At 61.7% G+C, this 18,069-nt stretch overlaps 1 protein-coding gene across 2 annotated transcripts in view; it reads left to right on the forward strand.

The window, feature by feature from the left end:
* SMAD4 (SMAD family member 4) overlaps positions 1 to 10,984 on the forward strand; it is a 40,915-nt gene extending 29,931 nt beyond the window's left edge. For both annotated transcript variants that reach the window (XM_054651695.2, XM_054651698.2), the window contains 4 exons: positions 227 to 410; positions 2,564 to 2,732; positions 4,535 to 4,673; positions 6,735 to 10,984. In XM_054651695.2, coding sequence (XP_054507670.1) covers positions 227 to 410; positions 2,564 to 2,732; positions 4,535 to 4,673; positions 6,735 to 6,946 — 704 coding nt within the window. In that variant the 3' untranslated portion in view covers positions 6,947 to 10,984. The remainder of the gene's footprint in view (positions 1 to 226; positions 411 to 2,563; positions 2,733 to 4,534; positions 4,674 to 6,734) is intronic.
* The last annotated feature ends 7,085 nt before the right edge of the window (positions 10,985 to 18,069 follow it).

The raw sequence follows: 18,069 nt of genomic DNA on the forward strand, positions 1-18,069 counted from the left end.
TGCAGAGGGGTCCCCGGTGCCTGCACCAGAGCTGTTCCGGGGCCGGTGTGGGTGCAGGTGGCTTCTCCTGCAGGGTGGTGTGGCGGGGCGCTGAGCCCCTCCTGCAGGGGCTGAGGCGCAGCAGCCTCGGTGGGTGCGTGCCGGGACGCAGGCACTGCGCGGGTGCTGCCGCGGGCCGGGCGCCCTGCAGCGCGCTCACGGCGCCCTCGCGCCTGTTCTTGTCCAGCCCCAGAGTACTGGTGCTCCATCGCCTACTTTGAGATGGACGTGCAGGTCGGGGAGACCTTCAAGGTGCCCTCCAGCTGCCCCATTGTCACCGTGGACGGGTACGTGGATCCCTCCGGAGGGGACCGCTTCTGCCTGGGACAGCTGTCCAACGTGCACAGAACAGAGGCCATCGAGAGAGCGAGGTACCCCGGCCCTCCTTCCCTGCCTCTGGGACTGGCACTGCCCTGCGTGTGCCCTGTGTGTGCCATGGGAGTGTGTGAGTGACCCCAGTGTGCCCTGTGTGTGTGTGTGTGTGTGTCAGTGTGAGTGACCCCAGTGTGCCGTGTGTGTGCCATGGGAGTGTGTGAGTGACCCCAGTGTGCCCTGTGTGTGTGTGTGTGTGTGTCAGTGTGAGTGACCCCAGTGTGCCCTGTGTGTGCCATGGGAGTGTGTGAGTGACCCCAGTGTGCCCTGGGGTGTGTGTGAGTGACCCCAGTGTGCCCTGTGTGTGCCATGGGAGTGTGTGAGTGACCCCACTGTGCCCTGTGTGTGCCATGGGAGTGTGTGAGTGACCCCACTGTGCCCTGTGTGTGCCCTGTGTGCCCTGGGGTGTGTGTGAGTGACCCCAGGTGTGTCCCTGTGTGTGCCCTGTGTGCCATGGGAGTGTGCCCTGTGTGTGAGTGACCCCAGTGTGCCCTGTGTGTGTGTGAGTGACCCCAGGTGTGTCCGTGCGCTGCCCCTGTGTGCGTGCAGGTGGATTTGAGCTCTGCACTCACCTCAGGGTTTTGTGGGAGTGGCTGCCGTGTGCGGATTTTCCAGAGGAGCAGGGAAAGGCCGGCACGGAGCTGTTGGGCTCTCCTGCCTTCTCGCCGTGCCTGTGCTGCCCTTTGAACTGGAAGCACACAGAACCGAAGCAATCCTGCAGCTTTTTTTTTCTTCTCTTTGGGAGATGGCAGAAAACGATGCCTTGTCTCCAGAAATGTCACACCGTGACAGTCAAAGCCAAACAAACGAGTGAAACGTGGCTTTGTGGGTGTTGCAGAGTGACTCTGTGAGACACAGAGCACTTGTGGGGCTTGCAGACGTGCCTGTGTTGGTGTCCCGGGTGCTGCTGTGTGCTCAGCTGTGCCTGGTGTGTGCTCAGCTGTGCCTGCTGTGTGCTCAGCTGTGCTGCTGTGTGTTCAGGGGTGCCTGTGCTGCTGTGTGATCAGCTGCGGCTGTGGCTGCAGCCTGTGCTGCCACCCCTTCCAGGGGCTGCTGCAGGTGTGTGCAGTGTGTGCAGTGTGTGCAGTGTGTGCAGGTGTGTGCAGTGAGTGCAGTGTGTGCAGTGTGTGCAGCGCCGCTGACAGCGCGTTTCCCTGCGGGTGTGTGCAGTGTGTGCAGTGTGTGCAGTGTGTGCAGTGTGTGCAGTGTGTGCAGGTGTGTGCAGTGTGTGCAGTGTGTGCAGTGTGTGCAGGTGTGTGCAGGTGTGTGCAGTGTGTGCAGGTGTGTGCAGTGTGTGCAGTGTGTGCAGTGTGTGCAGGTGTGTGCAGGTGTGTGCAGTGTGTGCAGGTGTGTGCAGGTGTGTGCAGGTGTGTGCAGGTGTGTGCAGTGTGTGCAGTGTGTGCAGTGTGTGCAGTGTGTGCAGGTGTGTGCAGGTGTGTGCAGTGTGTGCAGTGTGTGCAGTGTGTGCAAGTGTGTGCAGTGTGTGCAGGTGTGTGCAGTGTGTGCAGTGTGTGCAGTGTGTGCAGTGTGTGCAGGTGTGTGCAGGTGTGTGCAGTGTGTGCAGGTGTGTGCAGGTGTGTGCAGGTGTGTGCAGTGTGTGCAGTGTGTGCAGTGTGTGCAGGTGTGTGCAGGTGTGTGCAGTGTGTGCAGTGTGTGCAGTGTGTGCAAGTGTGTGCAGGTGTGTGCAGGTGTGTGCAGGTGTGTGCAGTGTGTGCAGTGTGTGCAAGTGTGTGCAGTGTGTGCAGTGTGTGCAGTGTGTGCAGGTGTGTGCAGGTGTGTGCAGGTGTGTGCAGGTGTGTGCAGTGTGTGCAAGTGTGTGCAGTGTGTGCAGGTGTGTGCAGGTGTGTGCAGGTGTGTGCAGTGTGTGCAGTGTGTGCAAGTGTGTGCAGTGTGTGCAGTTTGTGCAGGTGTGTGCAGGTGTGTGCAGTGTGTGCAGTGTGTGCAGGTGTGTGCAGGTGTGTGCAGTGTGTGCAGTGTGTGCAGTGTGTGCAGCCCTGCTGCCCTGCGGTTGTGTGCAGTGTGTACACACCTGCAGCACCGCTGACAGCGCGTTTCCCTGCAGGTGTGTGCAGTGTGTGCAGTGTGTGCAGTGCTGACAGCCCTGCTGCCCTGCAGGTGTGTGCAGCGCCGCTGACAGCGCGTTTCCCTGCAGGTTGCACATTGGCAAGGGCGTGCAGCTGGAGTGCAAGGGCGAGGGTGACGTGTGGGTGCGCTGCCTGAGCGACCACGCCGTGTTCGTGCAGAGCTACTACCTGGACAGGGAGGCGGGCAGGGCCCCTGGCGACGCCGTGCACAAGATCTACCCCAGCGCCTACATCAAGGTGGGTCACCGCTGCCACGGGGCGTCCCTGCGGCCGCGCCAGAGCCGCGCCGAGGCCGGCACATCCCTGAGAGCAACCTGTGCTCACACGCCCTGGCACAGAGCCCAGCCTGCCCCCGCGCGTTTGGTTGTGAGCCCTGGAGCAAGTTACCCTCCTGAGATGAAGATCACAAAGCCATGACAAATTAAAATGATGGCAAAGTTATCACGGGGTGGAAAAGCAGATTTTGGGGTTTTTAGAATGGGGGTTCAGGGGGCAAGATGGAGGAATCTGGGCGTGCCCAGCCTTTCTCCAGCTTCTTCTTGGCCTCCATGTTCTAGGTGATGGTGGCACTTTTGGATTGGTTTAGAGTAGAAGCTCCCTGTCTAACATAGGGGATAGGTATTGGGAAGTTATGGTAAACATTGTACAGGTAGCTTTTAGTATAAAGACATAACAGCAGTGTGCCTCTGTCTGACCTGCTGGACAGACCTCAGCAGGACAGGAGAAAGAATTTTATAGATAAGATGCAATAAACAACCTTGAGGCCAAGAAATGAAGAGCCCTGACTGCCTCTTCAAGCCCCAGGCTGGGAAAAGAGACTTTCTAATGCATCTCGGGGTCACTTTGACCAGCTAGAGAGCCTGACAGGAGGCATTTATAATAAATAAATATTTACATAAAGCCAACCCCACCCTCAGAACCCCTAGCAAGTTCCATTTGTCGTTCACCTAGAGGTGACTTTAGAAATGACTGTGAACTGAAGGTGTCATCTGGGCACTATGAAAGTGGGGTTTGTACTTCGTCACAAGCAGCTTTGGTAGCAGTGCTTTTATATTTTTAGCCTAACAGGTTTAAATTAACTGCAGCTAAAATTTTCAGCCTTGTGTTTCTTGGAAAAGAACATAATCTGTTTCTTTTCTCCCAAAAAAAGCAGAGTTGTGAAAGTAAATATAAATGCAGCAGAAGTGTAGGGCGTGTGTCGAAGTGCCACGAACGTGAGGTGACACAGGGGTCAGAGAAAGCTGCACAAAACAAATGGTTTTGAGGGGCTCTTACCCGGGTGTGCCTCTGACAGACTGTGAGCTCACACAGACAAGCCACACTCGCAAAGAGCCGCTCTCGTGTTCATCTGCTGGGAGCTCTCAGTGGTTTGGTGTTCTCACCATCGGTTTTGGAGCCAGCTGTGCAGGGAGGGTGAAGGGAACCCCACGCGCTCTGAGCGTGAGCTTTCTAATATAGAAACAGAGTTCTGAACGTGCATGGTGGCAAATGTGACCCCAGAGGTACAGAATGGCCCAGCCTGAGGCCCGCAGCCCTGCGCTGTCAGTTGCTGGTGCTTCCCTCACACAGACCCCGCCGCACTCCAGTGCGAGAACGTGGGACCCGCTGGCTTTTTCAAATGCCCGTTTTTCTGGAAATCCTGGGATTTAACAGAGGAGCAGGGGTTTGATGTGCCTGTGGCACCCTTCAGACTGTGGTCTGCACAAGGTGCTGCTCGGGGCACTGCTGGTGACAGCACGAGCAGAGTCCATAGGGATTGGATCAGGGCTGGAAGTGCTGGGCGTGCCGGGGTGGGGGGAGAATTGCTGCTGGCAGGGTCAGCCCGGGCTGGGCCGGGCTGGGCTGGGCTGGGCCGGGCTGGGCCGGGCTGGGCTGGGCTGGGCTGGGCTGGGCTGGGCTGGGCTGGGCTGGGCCGGGCTGGGCTGGGCTGGGCTGGGCTGGGCCGGGCTGGGCCGGGCTGGGCTGGGCTGAGCTGGGCCAGGCCGGGCTGGTGCGGTGCGAGGGGCAGCGGTGGTGACCCGCGCGTGTTCGTGTTGCAGGTGTTCGACCTGCGGCAGTGCCACCGGCAGATGCAGCAGCAGGCGGCCACCGCCCAGGCCGCCGCCGCCGCGCAGGCCGCAGCCGTGGCCGGCAACATCCCGGGGCCCGGCTCCGTGGGAGGCATCGCCCCCGCCATCAGTGAGTGCCGGGGACACCGCGGGGACACTGCGGGGACACTGCAGGGACACTGCGGGGACACTGCGGGGACACTGCAGGGACACTGGGGTGGGGCAGGGACACTGTGGGGACACTGCGGGGACACTGGGGTGGCACAGGGACACTGTGGGGACACCACGGGGACACTGCGGGGGACACTGCGGGGACACTGGGGTGGGATGGGGACATTGGGGTGGCACAGGGACCCTAAGCTGGGACAGGGACCCAGGGCTGGCACAGGGACACTGGTGTGACAGAGACCCGGGGCTGGGACAGGGACACTGTGGTAGCACAGGGACACTGGGCTGGGACGGGGACACTGGGGTGGCACAGGGACCATGTCTGGGGCACAGTGGGGCTGTCACTGACCCCTGCCCAGCACAGTGACCATGATGTGGGGCACAGTGGGGCTGTCACTGACCCCTGCCCAGCACAGTGCCATGGTGTGGGGCACAGTGGGGCTGTCACTGACCCCTGCCATGCTGTGGGGCACAGCAGGGCCATGTCCTCGGCCCAGCCCCTGCCCCACGCTGCCCTCGCCCCACGGTGTTTGGGCAGGGCTGTGTGTGGCCGTGGCTGCTCCGTGTCCCCCAGCACAGCAGAGAGCAGAGTCTCTGTGCAGGGTCACACAGCCACAAGCACAGGCACTGCTGGCTGCCCAGAGCCCAGCTTGAGAAACGTGCTCCTGTTGGAGCTGATCCAAACACCACTGCAGACACATCACAGATCGCTGGGCCCTTGGCCAGGTGTAGGAACACTGCTGCTGAGGATCTTGAGGAGGGCTGGGGCTGGTTTTTTCTCTTTTTTATTACTGTTATTCTGGGCTGGCGTTGCCCTAGTTCCTAAATTCTGGATTCTTTAAGTTGTTCCAAAGTACTTTAGAGCTGTGAGTGCTTGGGTGAGCCAGGCTTGCTCTGTGTGCCGCGGGATTCCTTGTGCTGCCCTGTGGCTCCCTGCAGCTGCCCTGCAAATTGTTGAAGGCATTTTGGGGAAAGTTTGTCACTTCTTTGTCTTAGCCATACTTGTGATTTGCAATCTGGCAGCTGTGTTTACCTTTCTGCTGTGTCAGCCGGCAGTGGCGCTGCTTTAATCCAGCCTCCTGCGGGTGCCCAGCCTGAGTTCTCTCACTGAAAATGCAGCACTCGGCAAACCTCGGAATAAGCATTTTGTGACTGGGTTTCCTAAGTGTGATTTGCATACATTGTGTCCTGTAAAGCACTTGGGTTTCATCCCGTCTGCTTTGTGTAGGGACGGATTTTGGGCTCTTGGCAATTAGGAGTTGCTGGCTGGGAGGGTGGGCAGGCCCTGGCCCAGGGTGCCCAGAGCAGCTGTGGCTGCCCCTGGATCCCTGGCAGTGCCCAAGGCCAGGCTGGATGGGGCTTGGAGCAGCCTGGGACAGTGGAAGGTGTCCCTGCCATGGCAGGGGTGGCGCTGGGTGGGCTCTGAGGTCCCTCTGACCCAAACCCACTCTCCATGGTTCTGACTGCAGAGTTTTGTGTCTCAGCACCGTTTGAGGTGGCAGGACGCTGTGAAAGCTGAAACTGCAGGACATGCAAAGGAAAGGGTGCAGGACATGCAAAGGAATGGGTGCAGGAAATGCAGCGGGGATGTGGCAGCGAGGGCTGGCCTGGCTGGGTGACAGGGAGGTGTGCATGGAGCAGAGCCAGGGAGGTGTGAAGGGACAGGTGTGAAGGGACAGGTGTGGCAGGCAGGGAGGTGTGAAGGGACAGGCAAGAGGTGTGACAGGGCAGGTCTGAAGGACAGGTGTGAAGGACAGGACAGGACAGGAGGGTGTGAAGGACAGCGAGGTGTGACAGGCCAGGCCAGGCCAGGAGGGTGTGCCATGCCAGGTGTGCCAGGCCAGGAGTGTGTGCCATGCCAGGTGTGCCAGGCCAGGTGTGCCATGCCAGGTGTGCCAGGCCAGGTGTGCCAGGCCAGGCCAGGTGTGCCATGCCATGCCAGGTGTGCCAGGCCATGCCAGGCCGGGCCGGAGGTGGCGCCGCTGTGCCCGCCCGGCCCCTGACCGTGCCCCGCTCTCGCCAGGCCTGTCGGCGGCGGCCGGGATCGGCGTGGACGACCTGCGGCGGCTGTGCATCCTGAGGATGAGCTTTGTCAAGGGCTGGGGCCCGGACTACCCGCGGCAGAGCATCAAGGAGACGCCGTGCTGGATCGAGATCCACCTGCACCGCGCGCTGCAGCTGCTGGACGAGGTGCTGCACACCATGCCCATCGCCGACCCGCAGCCCCTGGACTGAGCGCCTGTAAAACGCCCCGAGCCGCCGCCCCCGCCCATGCTCCACTTCCTCCTGCTTAACCTCTCGAAACAGGTTTTAAAAATGTGTTTGCCGCCTTGCTCTTAGCAGAACGCGCCTGAACGTGCGGGATTTGGATTTCAGTTATCTCCAGAAACTCAGTAGTCGTAACACAGGGCCTGACGTGGAAGGTAAATGCTTTATAGAGACTTCACAGAGCTGGGTTTGTTCCCTTTGAAACTCTCCTTCCCTACGGTGGCATCTTGGTGATCAGCCTCACGGGAGCCTTTTGTATGCAGAATATATATTATATATATATTTATATCTGAAAATTCCTTCTAGTAGTTAAAAACATTTACCTTGTAGCGACTTTAAATTCCAGCTGATTTGTGATATTCTGTTTAGGGAACAGTAGTTAACAGAAGAGTTCTTTATTTTGTTGATGATCACGCTACGATTTTTCCAGGTTAAAGCCTCGCAGCTGCCAAAAAGTGAGGGGATGACACATACCTTGTTGGCATCGATCAAAAAATTCTTTAGTTTTTGAAAAAAAAAAAACCAGAAGACATCCTAGATTTTTATTTATGTAGCCATGTGAGTTTAAAACACTAAAGGAAATGGATGCTTTGAGCGTGGGCACTCGGTGTGAGGTGAAACCCCCCAATGCCTGCAGCGTTGCCACTGAAACTGCCTCGTGAGTGCCTGATGGCAGGAGCGTGTTTTCATGATTGCTACCGGCCTCTGTGGTTCCACTCAGCAAACCCCCAGCATGTATCATGGTAAATCTGCATGACTCTTTTACTTGCATATATCATGGAAGTGTGTACGGTAATCCATCGGCGTTTGGACTGGGTTTTTGTCTCTGTTCACCATTTCCACTCAGGGCAAGATGGCAAACCTGTTTTTATACCTCCCGGTTATTTCAGCCCCGTGCCATCGGTGACCGCGCCAAGGGGCAATGGCTGCGTGCAGAGAGGGAGGTGCTGGGCTCATCCATCCTGGCCTCTGGGGCACAGCTCAGCCCCCTGTGTTCCCCCTGGGCTCTGGGGCACAGCTCAGCCCCATGGCCTCTGGGGCACAGCTCAGATCCCTGTGCTCCCCATGGGCTCTGGGGCACAGCTCAGCCCCCTGTGCTCCCCATGGGCTCTGGGGCACAGCTCAGCCCCATGGGCTCATCCATCCTGGGCTCTGGGGCACAGCTCAGCCCCCTGGGCTCTGGGGCACAGCTCAGCCCCCTGGGCTCCCCCATCCTGGCCTCTGGGGCACAGCTCAGCCCCATGGGCTCACCCTGGGCTCACCCATCCTGGCCTCTGGGGCACAGCTCAGATCCCTGGGCTCACCCATCCTGGCCTCTGGAATTCCCGCGGAGGAGCCGGGAGCGCTGCTCCCTGCTGGCCGAGCAGGCACGGGAGGCTCCAGAGCCTCGGCCAGAAATGGATCCATTTCCCCCATTTTCATTAGCTTCATTATTTTCCCTGCTGCCTCCCTCGGGGTGGCTTTTAATGACATCACGTTTGTGTCCTGTGAGGCGGCACCCCTGGTCCTGGGCAGGAGCAGAGTTTGTTTGCTCTCCCCCCGGGTTTGGCCCCAAACCTGCTTGGCTTTGCGTGGCTGCCCGGCCAGAAACTCGCACCCCTGGCTGGCCTTGTGGTGGTGCCAAACCCGCGCAAAGCAGGGAAAGGCTGGCTCAGCCTGCTGCTCCTCCTGCTTGTGCTACAGTCTGAAAGAAGTCCCTTGTTAAGGCGAGGGTTGTTACAGGTGTTTGCAAATCTCCACCTGCAAAATGCATGGATGCCCCAAAATGTTCAGAACAAAACAATATCTGATGATTTTATTATGAGAAGTCAGTGTATTGACAGCAGGAGAAGCTGAGAAGGCATTCATCTTCTCCACCACCCGCTCCCAAAAGGGTGCACTTGCAGCTGTTAAAGAAAAATGAGACAATCTTACTCGTGGTTTTTCATATGCTGTTAAATTAACTTTTGTTCTTCCATGGCAAGGCACAGCAGGCAGCACATGGTGGGCTGGAACGCGCTCAGCAGCAGCAGCAGCAGCCCCCGAGCTGTTGGCAGGCTTGCATTTGTGTCTGAGAGCTGAGGAGGGGCTGCAGGAGCTGAGGTGACCCGTGCCTGTGCCCGCAGGGGTGCCAGGGGTGCCACTTGTCTGCAGCACCGCGTTCGTTCGGGTGACGCGGCCGGGATTTATTCAACAGCCGGGATTTATCCAGCGTGCACCTCCTGCTGCTCCCTGCACTCTGCTCAGCCCTCCCGGCGCCATCCCGGCCCCGTTAGAGCCCTTTGTGCTGCGGCCCTTTGTGCTCTCCCTTTGTCTGCCCAGCTGGGGTCGGCGCTGGGAGGGTTGAAAGCTTTATCCCACTGTCATTGTTAGTGGAGAGGGGAGGGCGTTCACACTGAGCCCACTGCAGGTGCCGAGAGGAAACCTTCCCGCTGGAAGGGCTGAACTCCAGCAGGAATCCTCTGGATGGAGACAAAACCATTCCTTCCATCCCCTCCGTGGGTGAGGACGCTGTGCTGGGGCAGCCCTGCAGCAGCTGAGGCAGCCCTGCAGCAGCTCTGGCAGCCCTGCAGCAGCTCTGGCAGCCCTGCAGTGCCACTCCCTCCCTCGGTGCCATCGTAGGTGTGACCCAGCCCACGCTGCTCGCACCCCGCGCCTCCCTGGCCTCTCCCCCAGAGGAGGGCGCCTCAGGAGGGGCTGCCTCCCTCCTGTGTCCCTGCCCGGCCCTGGCTCCTCCCAGGATGGATCCTGATCCCCAGTTTTCACACTTTTACGGGTTTTGGTCCATTTCCATATTGGGGTTCATTGTCCAGCTCCAGGTTCTGCAGTCCCGCCCTCCCAGGTTGCTCCCCTCCATTCCCTGTTGTTTGCACTTTCTGGGCCGAGGCTGCAGCGGTGCCCTTGGTTCTGGGGCTGGGGAGGGGTTGCTGTGCGTGCCTGAGCCGTGGGCAGAGCTGCTGGCGCTGTGTGGGGTCAGGGCAGTGCAGCAGGTGGGCAATGGGGCCCCTCGAACCGGGGCAGTCCCCGCGGCTGTGAGGCGCTGACCCCGAGCTGCTCCCGGCGCCGTGCCCGGGCCGGCCCCGCTGTGTCGCACTGTGGCAGGGTCAGTGTGACAGGGTCAGTGTGACAGGGTCAGTGTGACAGGGTCACTGTGGCAGGGTCACACTGTGACAGGGTCAGTGTGACAGGGTCAGTGTGACAGGGTCACTGTGGCAGGGTCATACTGTGACAGGGTCAGTGTGACAGGGTCAGTGTGACAGGGTCACTGTGGCAGGGTCATACTGTGACAGGGTCAGTGTGACAGGGTCAGTGTGACAGGGTCACACTGTGGCAGGGTCACTGTGGCAGGGTCAGTGTGGCAGTGTCAGTGTGACAGGATCAGTGTGGCAGTGTCACACTGTGGCAGGGTCACACTGTGACAGGATCAGTGTGGCAGGGTCAGTGTGGCAGGGTCACTGTGGCAGGGTCAGTGTGACAGGGTCACTGTGACAGGGTCAGTGTGGCAGTGTCACTGTGACAGGGTCACACTGTGACAGGATCAGTGTGGCAGGGTCAGTGTGGCAGTGTCGCACTGTGACAGTGTCACTGCTGAGAGAGCAGAGCCGCCGCTGAGAGCGCCGGGGCCGCACTCTGGGGCTCGTGCTGTGCCTTGGGGCTGCTGCTCCCTCCAGATGTGCGGGACTCCACACCAGCCCCTGCTGGAGCTTCCTCGCTCCAGTAAATTTTTCTGTGTTCTTGGCGAGGTCTGGCGGCGCCCCAGAGCTGTGGTTCAGATGGGTTGAGAGCTGTGAAGTACCCATAGCCCAAAACTCACCCCGAGAGGGTTTTTCAGGCATGGAAACCTGGTTAAGCATTTCTTTTCTTCAGCCATTGCCTTTTGATAAGCGGTCAACAGAATTCCCAGTAGTTCCTTTGTAGCTTCCTGTATGTTTTTCATTAGACCTAGTTTGTGGATAATATACTGTAGCTAACTTTCCTGAAATTCTGTAACAGAGTATGTTTTTGATTAAAAAAGGTAAAGATTCAGCTCTCGGCTTCTTTCTTTCATTCGGCAGAGAGTTTTTACCGGGTTTCTGGAGGGCGGTCGGAGCTGCTGGCTGTGCTGGGGCTGGGAGAGCTCAAGGTCAGAGCTGCAGTTCCAGAGCTGCAGTTCCAGGGCTGCGGTTCCAGGGCTGCAGTTCCAGGGCTGCGGTTCCAGGGCTGCGGTTCCAGGGCTGCGGTTCCAGGGCTGCAGTTCCAGGGCTGCGGTTCCAGGGCTGCGGTTCCAGGGCTGCAGTTCCTGGGCTGCAGTTCCAGGGCCACACTCGGAGCAGCACCAGCCCAAAGCCCAGCCCAGGGTCCAGAGTGGGATCTGGGGCGCTGTGAGTGCCCCTGCTCCGTGCGGGGCTGTGACGGGACGGGGGCACTGCGGGGACATGGCCACGGCCGGGGGTGCCAGAGGGAGCTGTGACCTCCCCACCTGCGGTGCCGGTCCCTGGAACGCCCTCCTGGGGCTGCAGGAACGCCAGATCCTCGAGTTCTCCCCACAGGTTCTGTGCGGCTGCCGGGGTCTCTGCCTGCTCCTGAGCCCCAGCCCAGCCCTTCAGCTCCAGCCTCCCCCGAGCTGTGCCCTCTGTGCCCCCTGGCCGCCCCCGCAGCTGCCCTGGCCACCCCAGGCCCGCCCGGCCCCGAGCGGCTGCAGATGGGGAGTGACCCAGGGAGTGACCCACGGAGTGACCACGGAGTGACCCATGGAGTGACCCAGGGAATGACCCATGGAGTGACCCAGGGAATGACCCAGGGAGTGACCCAGGGAGTGACCCATGGAGTGACCCAGGGAATGACCCAGGGAGTGACCCAGGGAGTGACCCAGGGAATGACCCAGGGAGTGACCCAGGGAGTGACCCACGGAGTGACCCATGGAGTGACCCAGGGAATGACCCAGGGAGTGACCCAGGGAGTGACCCAGGGAATGACCCACGGAGTGACCTAGGGAATGACCCAGGGAGTGACCCAGGGAGTGACCCAGGGAGTGACCCATGGAATGACCCAGAGAATGGCCCATGGAGTGACCCACGGAGTGACCCACGGAGGGACACAGGGAATGGCCCATGGAGTGACCCCTGCAGTTACCCACAGAGTGACCCACAGAGTAACCCAGGGAATGACCCCCAGAGCCAAATCAGGACCAGAGGGTCCGGCCCAAGCCCAGCTCCTGCCGCCCATCATCCTGTGGGTGGAGTGTGGGACTCCCATTTTTTGGTTGTTTTTCTGTTTTTTCTCTCCTTGGCCTGCACACACACTTCAGAGACCAGTGGCGTCTGGCCCTGCTGGCGGCGGCACCAGGCGGGGAGAGGCTGCTTGGGGTTGGGGTGAGCACGGGGCTGAGTCAGCACAGAGCTGGGGAATGAGTGTGGAGCTGGGGAATGAGTGTGGAGCTGGGGAATGAGAGTGGAGCTGGGTGAGCACAGGGCTGGGGATGAGGATGGAGCTGGGTGAGCACGGGGCTGAGTCAGCACGGAGCTGGGGAATGAGAGTGGAGCTGGGGAAAGAGTGTGGAGCTGGGTGAGCACGGAGCTGGGGATGAGGATGGAGCTGGGTGAGCACAGGGCTGGGCAAGCACAGGGCTGGGAAATGGGGATGGAGCTGGGCTCACCATGGAGCTGGGGATGAGGATGGAACTGGGTGAGCAGGGAGCTGGGCAGAGCACGGAGCTGGGGATGAGGATAGAGGTGGCTGAGCACGGAACTGGGCTGAGCATGGAGCTGGGCTGAGCACGGAGCTGGGCTGAGCACGGAGCTGGGGCTGAGGATAGAGCTGGGCAGAGCACGGAGCTGGGCAGAGCACGGAGCTGGGGATGAGGATAGAGGTGGGTGAGCAGGGAGCTGGGTGAGCTCGGAGCTGGGCTGAGCACGGAGCTGGGTGAGCACGGAGCTGGGCTGAGCACGGAGCTGGGCAGAGCACGGAGCTGGAGATGAGCACAGAACTGGCTGAGCACGGAGCTGGGGATGAGGATAGAGCTGGGCTGAGCACGGAGCTGGGGATGAGGATAGAGCTGGGCTGAGCACGGAGCTGGGTGAGCTCGGAGCTGGGTGAGCTCGGAGCTGGGCTGAGCACGGAGCTGGGTGAGCTCGGAGCTGGGTGAGCTCGGAGCTGGGCTGAGCACGGAGCTGGCTGAGCACGGAGCTGGGCTGAGCACGGAGCTGGCTGAGCACGGAGCTGGCTGAGCACGGAACTGGGCTGAGCACGGAGCTGGGCAGAGCACGGAGCTGGCTGAGCACGGAGCTGGCTGAGCTCGGAGCTGCCCGAGCTGCCCGGCGCTCCCCGCCGAGCCCGGCCCGGCTGCCGGCTCTCGGGACAGGCCCCGCCCGGGTAAATTCGCGGTCCCAGCGCGGCCCGGCCCGGCTGCGGGGCTGCAGTGCCTCAGGTCACCGCCGCGGAGCCGCGCCCGGGGGCTGCGGGGTTGGGGGGCGCGCCCGAGGGGCAGCTCAGCCACGGACACCCCTGGGGCCGGGGGAACCAGCTGGAGCCAAACTCGGGCAATGAGCTGCGGGCGTTGGAAATCCTGCCAGAATGAAAGCGCTGCCGCGTGGTTTTGGGCGGTTTGGGGTTTTTCAAATGTCTTTTGTTTGCTTTTATTGCCCCGCGGTTGCACAGCGGCAGAGCCGGGCGGGGTCCGTGCCACACGCCAGCCCTCGGAGCCGCGCGGGGCAGGGGCCGGTGGCTGCCGGGCCTGGCAGGGCTGGGGACAGGGGACACCGGAGCCACCCGGGCTGGCGGCAGCTGCAGCCGCACAGCGGCGTCCCGGTGGTGCCACGGCACCGTCCAGGCTTGTGTGCGTGCCTCGTGCCAGGCTCAAGGGTCCCTGCCCTGCCTGAGGGGCTGGGGACACCCCTGCCACCCCCGAGGGGCTGGGGACATTCCTGTCCCTCTGCCACCCCCGAGGGGCTGGGGACATTCCTGTCCCTCTGCCACCCCCGAGGGGCTGGGGACACCCCTGCCACCCCCCGAGGGGCTGGGGACACCCCTGCCACCCCCCGAGGGGCTGGGGACATTCCTGTCCCTCTGCCACCCCCCGAGGGGCTGGGGACATTCCTGTCCCTCTGCCAGCCCCCTGCCCGCCCATTGTTCTCGTTCCCACGGGGTGGCCCGAGGGGCAGTCAGTCACTGTCCTGGGCACTCTGTCACTGTCCTGTCCTGTCCTGGGCAATCTGTCCTGTCCTGTCCCGGGCACTCTGTCCTGTCCTGGGCAGGGGTCACTGTCCCGGGCAGTCTGTCCTATCCTGGGCACTCTGTCCTGTCCTGTCCTGTCCCGGGCAGTCTGTCCTGTCCTGTCCTGTCCTGTCCTGGGCAGGGGTCACTGTCCCGGGCACTCTGTGCTGTCCTGTCCCGGGCAGTCTGTCCTGGGCAGTCTGTCCTGTCCCGGGCAGTCTGTCCTGGGCAGTCTGTCCTGTCCCGGGCAGTCTGTCCTGTCCTGTCCTGTCCCGGGCAGTCTGTGCTGTCCTGTCCTGTCCCGGGCAGTCTGTGCTGTCCTGCAGCCCCGGTGCTGTCGCAGAGCTGTGGCCGTGTCCCGGGGCTCTGTGTCCCTGGGGCCGTGGGGCGGGTGCCCCTCAATGTCCTTGTGCCCCATCTGCCACCCTGGCAGCAGCGGCTCTGTGGGGGGACCAGAGGGGCCAAGGTGCCCCAGGGCCACCGCGGTGTCACCAGGGGCCCACAGGAGGTGAGGGCGTGGGGACCGGGGGGCTTCGGGAGCAGGAGCATCCTGCAGTGGCCAGGGCAGGTCCTGCTCCAGCCCCGTCACCCGAGGACGCCAGCCGGCCGTGGGGACACCCCGGGCACTGCCTGGCACTGGGGCCATTCTGCCCGATTGGGGAGTGCCTGCAGCGCTTTGGGACGGGCAGTGCAGGGACACTCACAGGGACACTCACAGGGACACTCACAGGGACACAGGGACACTCACAGGGACACTCTCAGGGACACAGGGACACTCATAGGGACACTCACAGGGACACTCACAGGGACACTCACAGGGACACTCACAGTGACACTCACAGGGACACAGGGACACTCACAGTGACACAGGGACACAGAGACACTCACAGGGACACTTACAGTGACACTCACAGGGACACTCACAGTGACACAGTGACACAGAGACATTCACAGTGACATTCACAGGGATATTCACAGTGACACTCACAGGGACACTCACAGGGACACAGGGACACTCACAGGGACACAGTGACACTCACAGTGACACTCACAGGGACACAGGGATACTCACAGGGACACTCACAGGGACACTCACAGGGACACAGTGACATTCACAGTGACATTCTCAGTGACATTCTCAGTGACATTCTCAGTGACATTCACAGTGACACAGTGACATAGTGACATTCTCAGGGACACTCACAGTGACATTCACAGTGACACAGTGACACTCTCAGTGACACTCTCAGTGACACTCTCAGTGACACTCTCAGTGACATTCACAGTGACACAGGGACATTCTCAGTGACACTCTCAGTGACATTCTCAGTGACATTCTCAGCGATGTTTACCGGGGCTGGCACGGCTCGGGGCAGGGTGGGCACCCCGAGGGTGGCAGGGCTGGGCCCTGGGGCTGCCCTGGGAGCTGAGGCACGCAGGGACACCAGCACAGAGCAGCTGCTGCGGCCTGGGCACAGCTGGCAGGTGGTGGCAGCGCCAGGGGAGGGGACGGGCACCGGGGCGTCCCCAGGTCACTGTGGGTGCGGGGACAGAGGCGTGGAGCACCCCCGGAACAGGGACAGGAGCAGAGGGAGCGGCCTCAGGCTGGGCCAGGGCAGGCTCAGGGTGGACAGCAGCAGGAATTTCCCAATGGGAAGGGCTGTCCAGCCCTGGCACAGCTGGTGAGACCCCATCCCTTGGGCCGTGTGGATGTGGCACTTGGGGACAGGTGGTGGCCCTGGCGGTGCTGGTGGCAGGCTGGGACTCGGTGGCCTTGGTGAGCTTTTCCAGGTTAAAAGCTGCTGTGGTTCTGTGGTTCTCCTGGGGCTCCCAGGGCTGCCACGATCACCTTGACCCACGCCGTTTTCTGGAGTTCTGGACCCGTTTTCTGCCCTCCCTGGCCTGGGGCAGCCTGACCCGAGCGAGAGCGAGAGCGAGAGCGGTGCCTCAGCCTCATCCTCAGCCTCATCCCCATCCCCATCCTCATCCTCAGCCTCATCCCCATCCTCATCCTCATCCTCATCCTCATCCTCATCCTCATCCTCAGCCTCATCCTCATCCTCATCCTCAGCCTCAGCCTCATCCTCAGCCTCAGCCTCATCCTTATCCCCATCCTCATCCTCATCCTCAGCCTCATCCTCAGCCTCATCCTCATCCTCAGCCTCATCCTCAGCCTCATCCTCATCCTCAGCCTCAGCCTCAGCCTCATCCTCAGCCTCAGCCTCGGCCTCATCCTCAGCCTCAGCCTCATCCTCATCCTCAGCCTCATCCCCATCCTCATCCCCATCCTCATCCTCATCCCCATCCTCATCCTCATCCCCATCCTCATCCTCATCCCCATCCTCATCCTCAGCCTCATCCTCATCCTCAGCCTCATCCCCATCCCCATCCTCAGCCTCATCCCCATCCTCATCCTCATCCTCATCCTCAGCCTCAGCCTCAGCCTCGGCCTCATCCTCATCCTCGTCCCCATCCTCAGCCTCATCCTCAGCCTCGGCCTCATCCTCATCCTCGTCCCCATCCTCAGCCTCATCCCCATCCTCCTCCTCAGCCTCATCCTCATCCTCAGCCTCATCCTCATCCCCATCCTCATCCTCATCCTCATCCTCATCCTCATCCTCATCCCCATCCTCATCCTCATCCTCATCCTCATCCCCATCCTCATCCTCAGCCTCAGCCTCGGCCTCGGCCGCCCCCGCCCTGCCCGGGGTCAGGGAGTGAAGTGCAGCCGGTGCAGCCTCCTTGGCGGCTTTGTCCTGCTCCAGCCCGTGCGGAGCCGGCTGCAGGAGCCCCCTGAACCCGGCCTGAGCCCGGCCTGAGCCCGGCCCAACCTTCCCCCAGCCCGGCCCAACCTTTCCCCAGCCCGGCCCCGCCTGCGCGGACCCATCGCGGTGTGGGATCTCCCACAGCCCCCGGAGCAGCTTCTCTGCCCAAATTCCAGCTTTCCCTTCACAGCCTGCACCCCCCGCTGGTTTTGATGCGTTTACCTCAAACTTTGCCCAAGCAGGTTTTGGAAATGCGCTGCAATTTCATAAAAAATCGGGCCAGATCTATTCTGGGGGTAGAAAGTAAGAAGCCAACAGAAGCTGCTCATTTTTTGTTCGTGCCCGTTCTGCTCCTTCAGGAGCCGTGGCACGGAAAGGGCGCCCGAGCCCGGCTCCCTGCACAGCCCCGCCGCAGTCCCGGGGCAGCGCAGGCACCGCCAGCCCCGCTCCCGGCTCCGGGCCCGGTTCCCGCAGCCCCGGAGGGCAGAAATGCTGCGGGACGGGGATCGGGAGCTGCCGCGGGCTGGGAGCTCTCCCCGAGCGGGGCGCTCCCCAAACTCCCCCATTGCAGCCCCGGTGCCCGCTCGGTCCCGGCTCGGGGCTGGGCTCACTCTCACGCCCCGGGGCAGCACCGCCCCCGTCTCGGCGCCGAGCAGCGGAAACCCCGCGGGACAAATCGCTGACATGGAGCAGCAGAAACCCCGCGGACCCGAGCAGCGGAAACCCCACGGGGCCGAGAAGGGGAAGCCCCGCGGGGCCGAGCGCCGCGCCCCGGAGCGCGCTGCGGGCAGCGCCGGCCGCCACCTGCGGCCCCGCAGACCCGGGGAGCGCGGCGGGAGCGGCGGAGCCCCGGCCCTGGAGCACGCACGGTCAGCGGTGCCTGCCCGGCCCGGCGCCGAGCCCCGGACAGCAGCGGCGGCTGCAGCGCGGCCAGAGCGGCCCCGGGACGGGACTGCCGGCCCTGCTCCCCGATCCCAGTCAGGCGCCGCGCAGGGAGGGCTCGGAGCGGCCTCGGCAGAGCCGGGGACAGCCCGGGCTCGGCGGCAGCGCCGCGTTCCAGCAGCCGAGGAAACGTCTGAGTTTATTGATGCTTCCTTAACAAAAACCAGCATTAATGTTGCTGTCCAGCAGAGCGGCGAGTGCCGCTGCCGGAGC

This window comes from Agelaius phoeniceus, chromosome Z (genome assembly GCF_051311805.1).
Source record: "Agelaius phoeniceus isolate bAgePho1 chromosome Z, bAgePho1.hap1, whole genome shotgun sequence".
NCBI lineage: Eukaryota > Metazoa > Chordata > Aves > Passeriformes > Icteridae > Agelaius > Agelaius phoeniceus.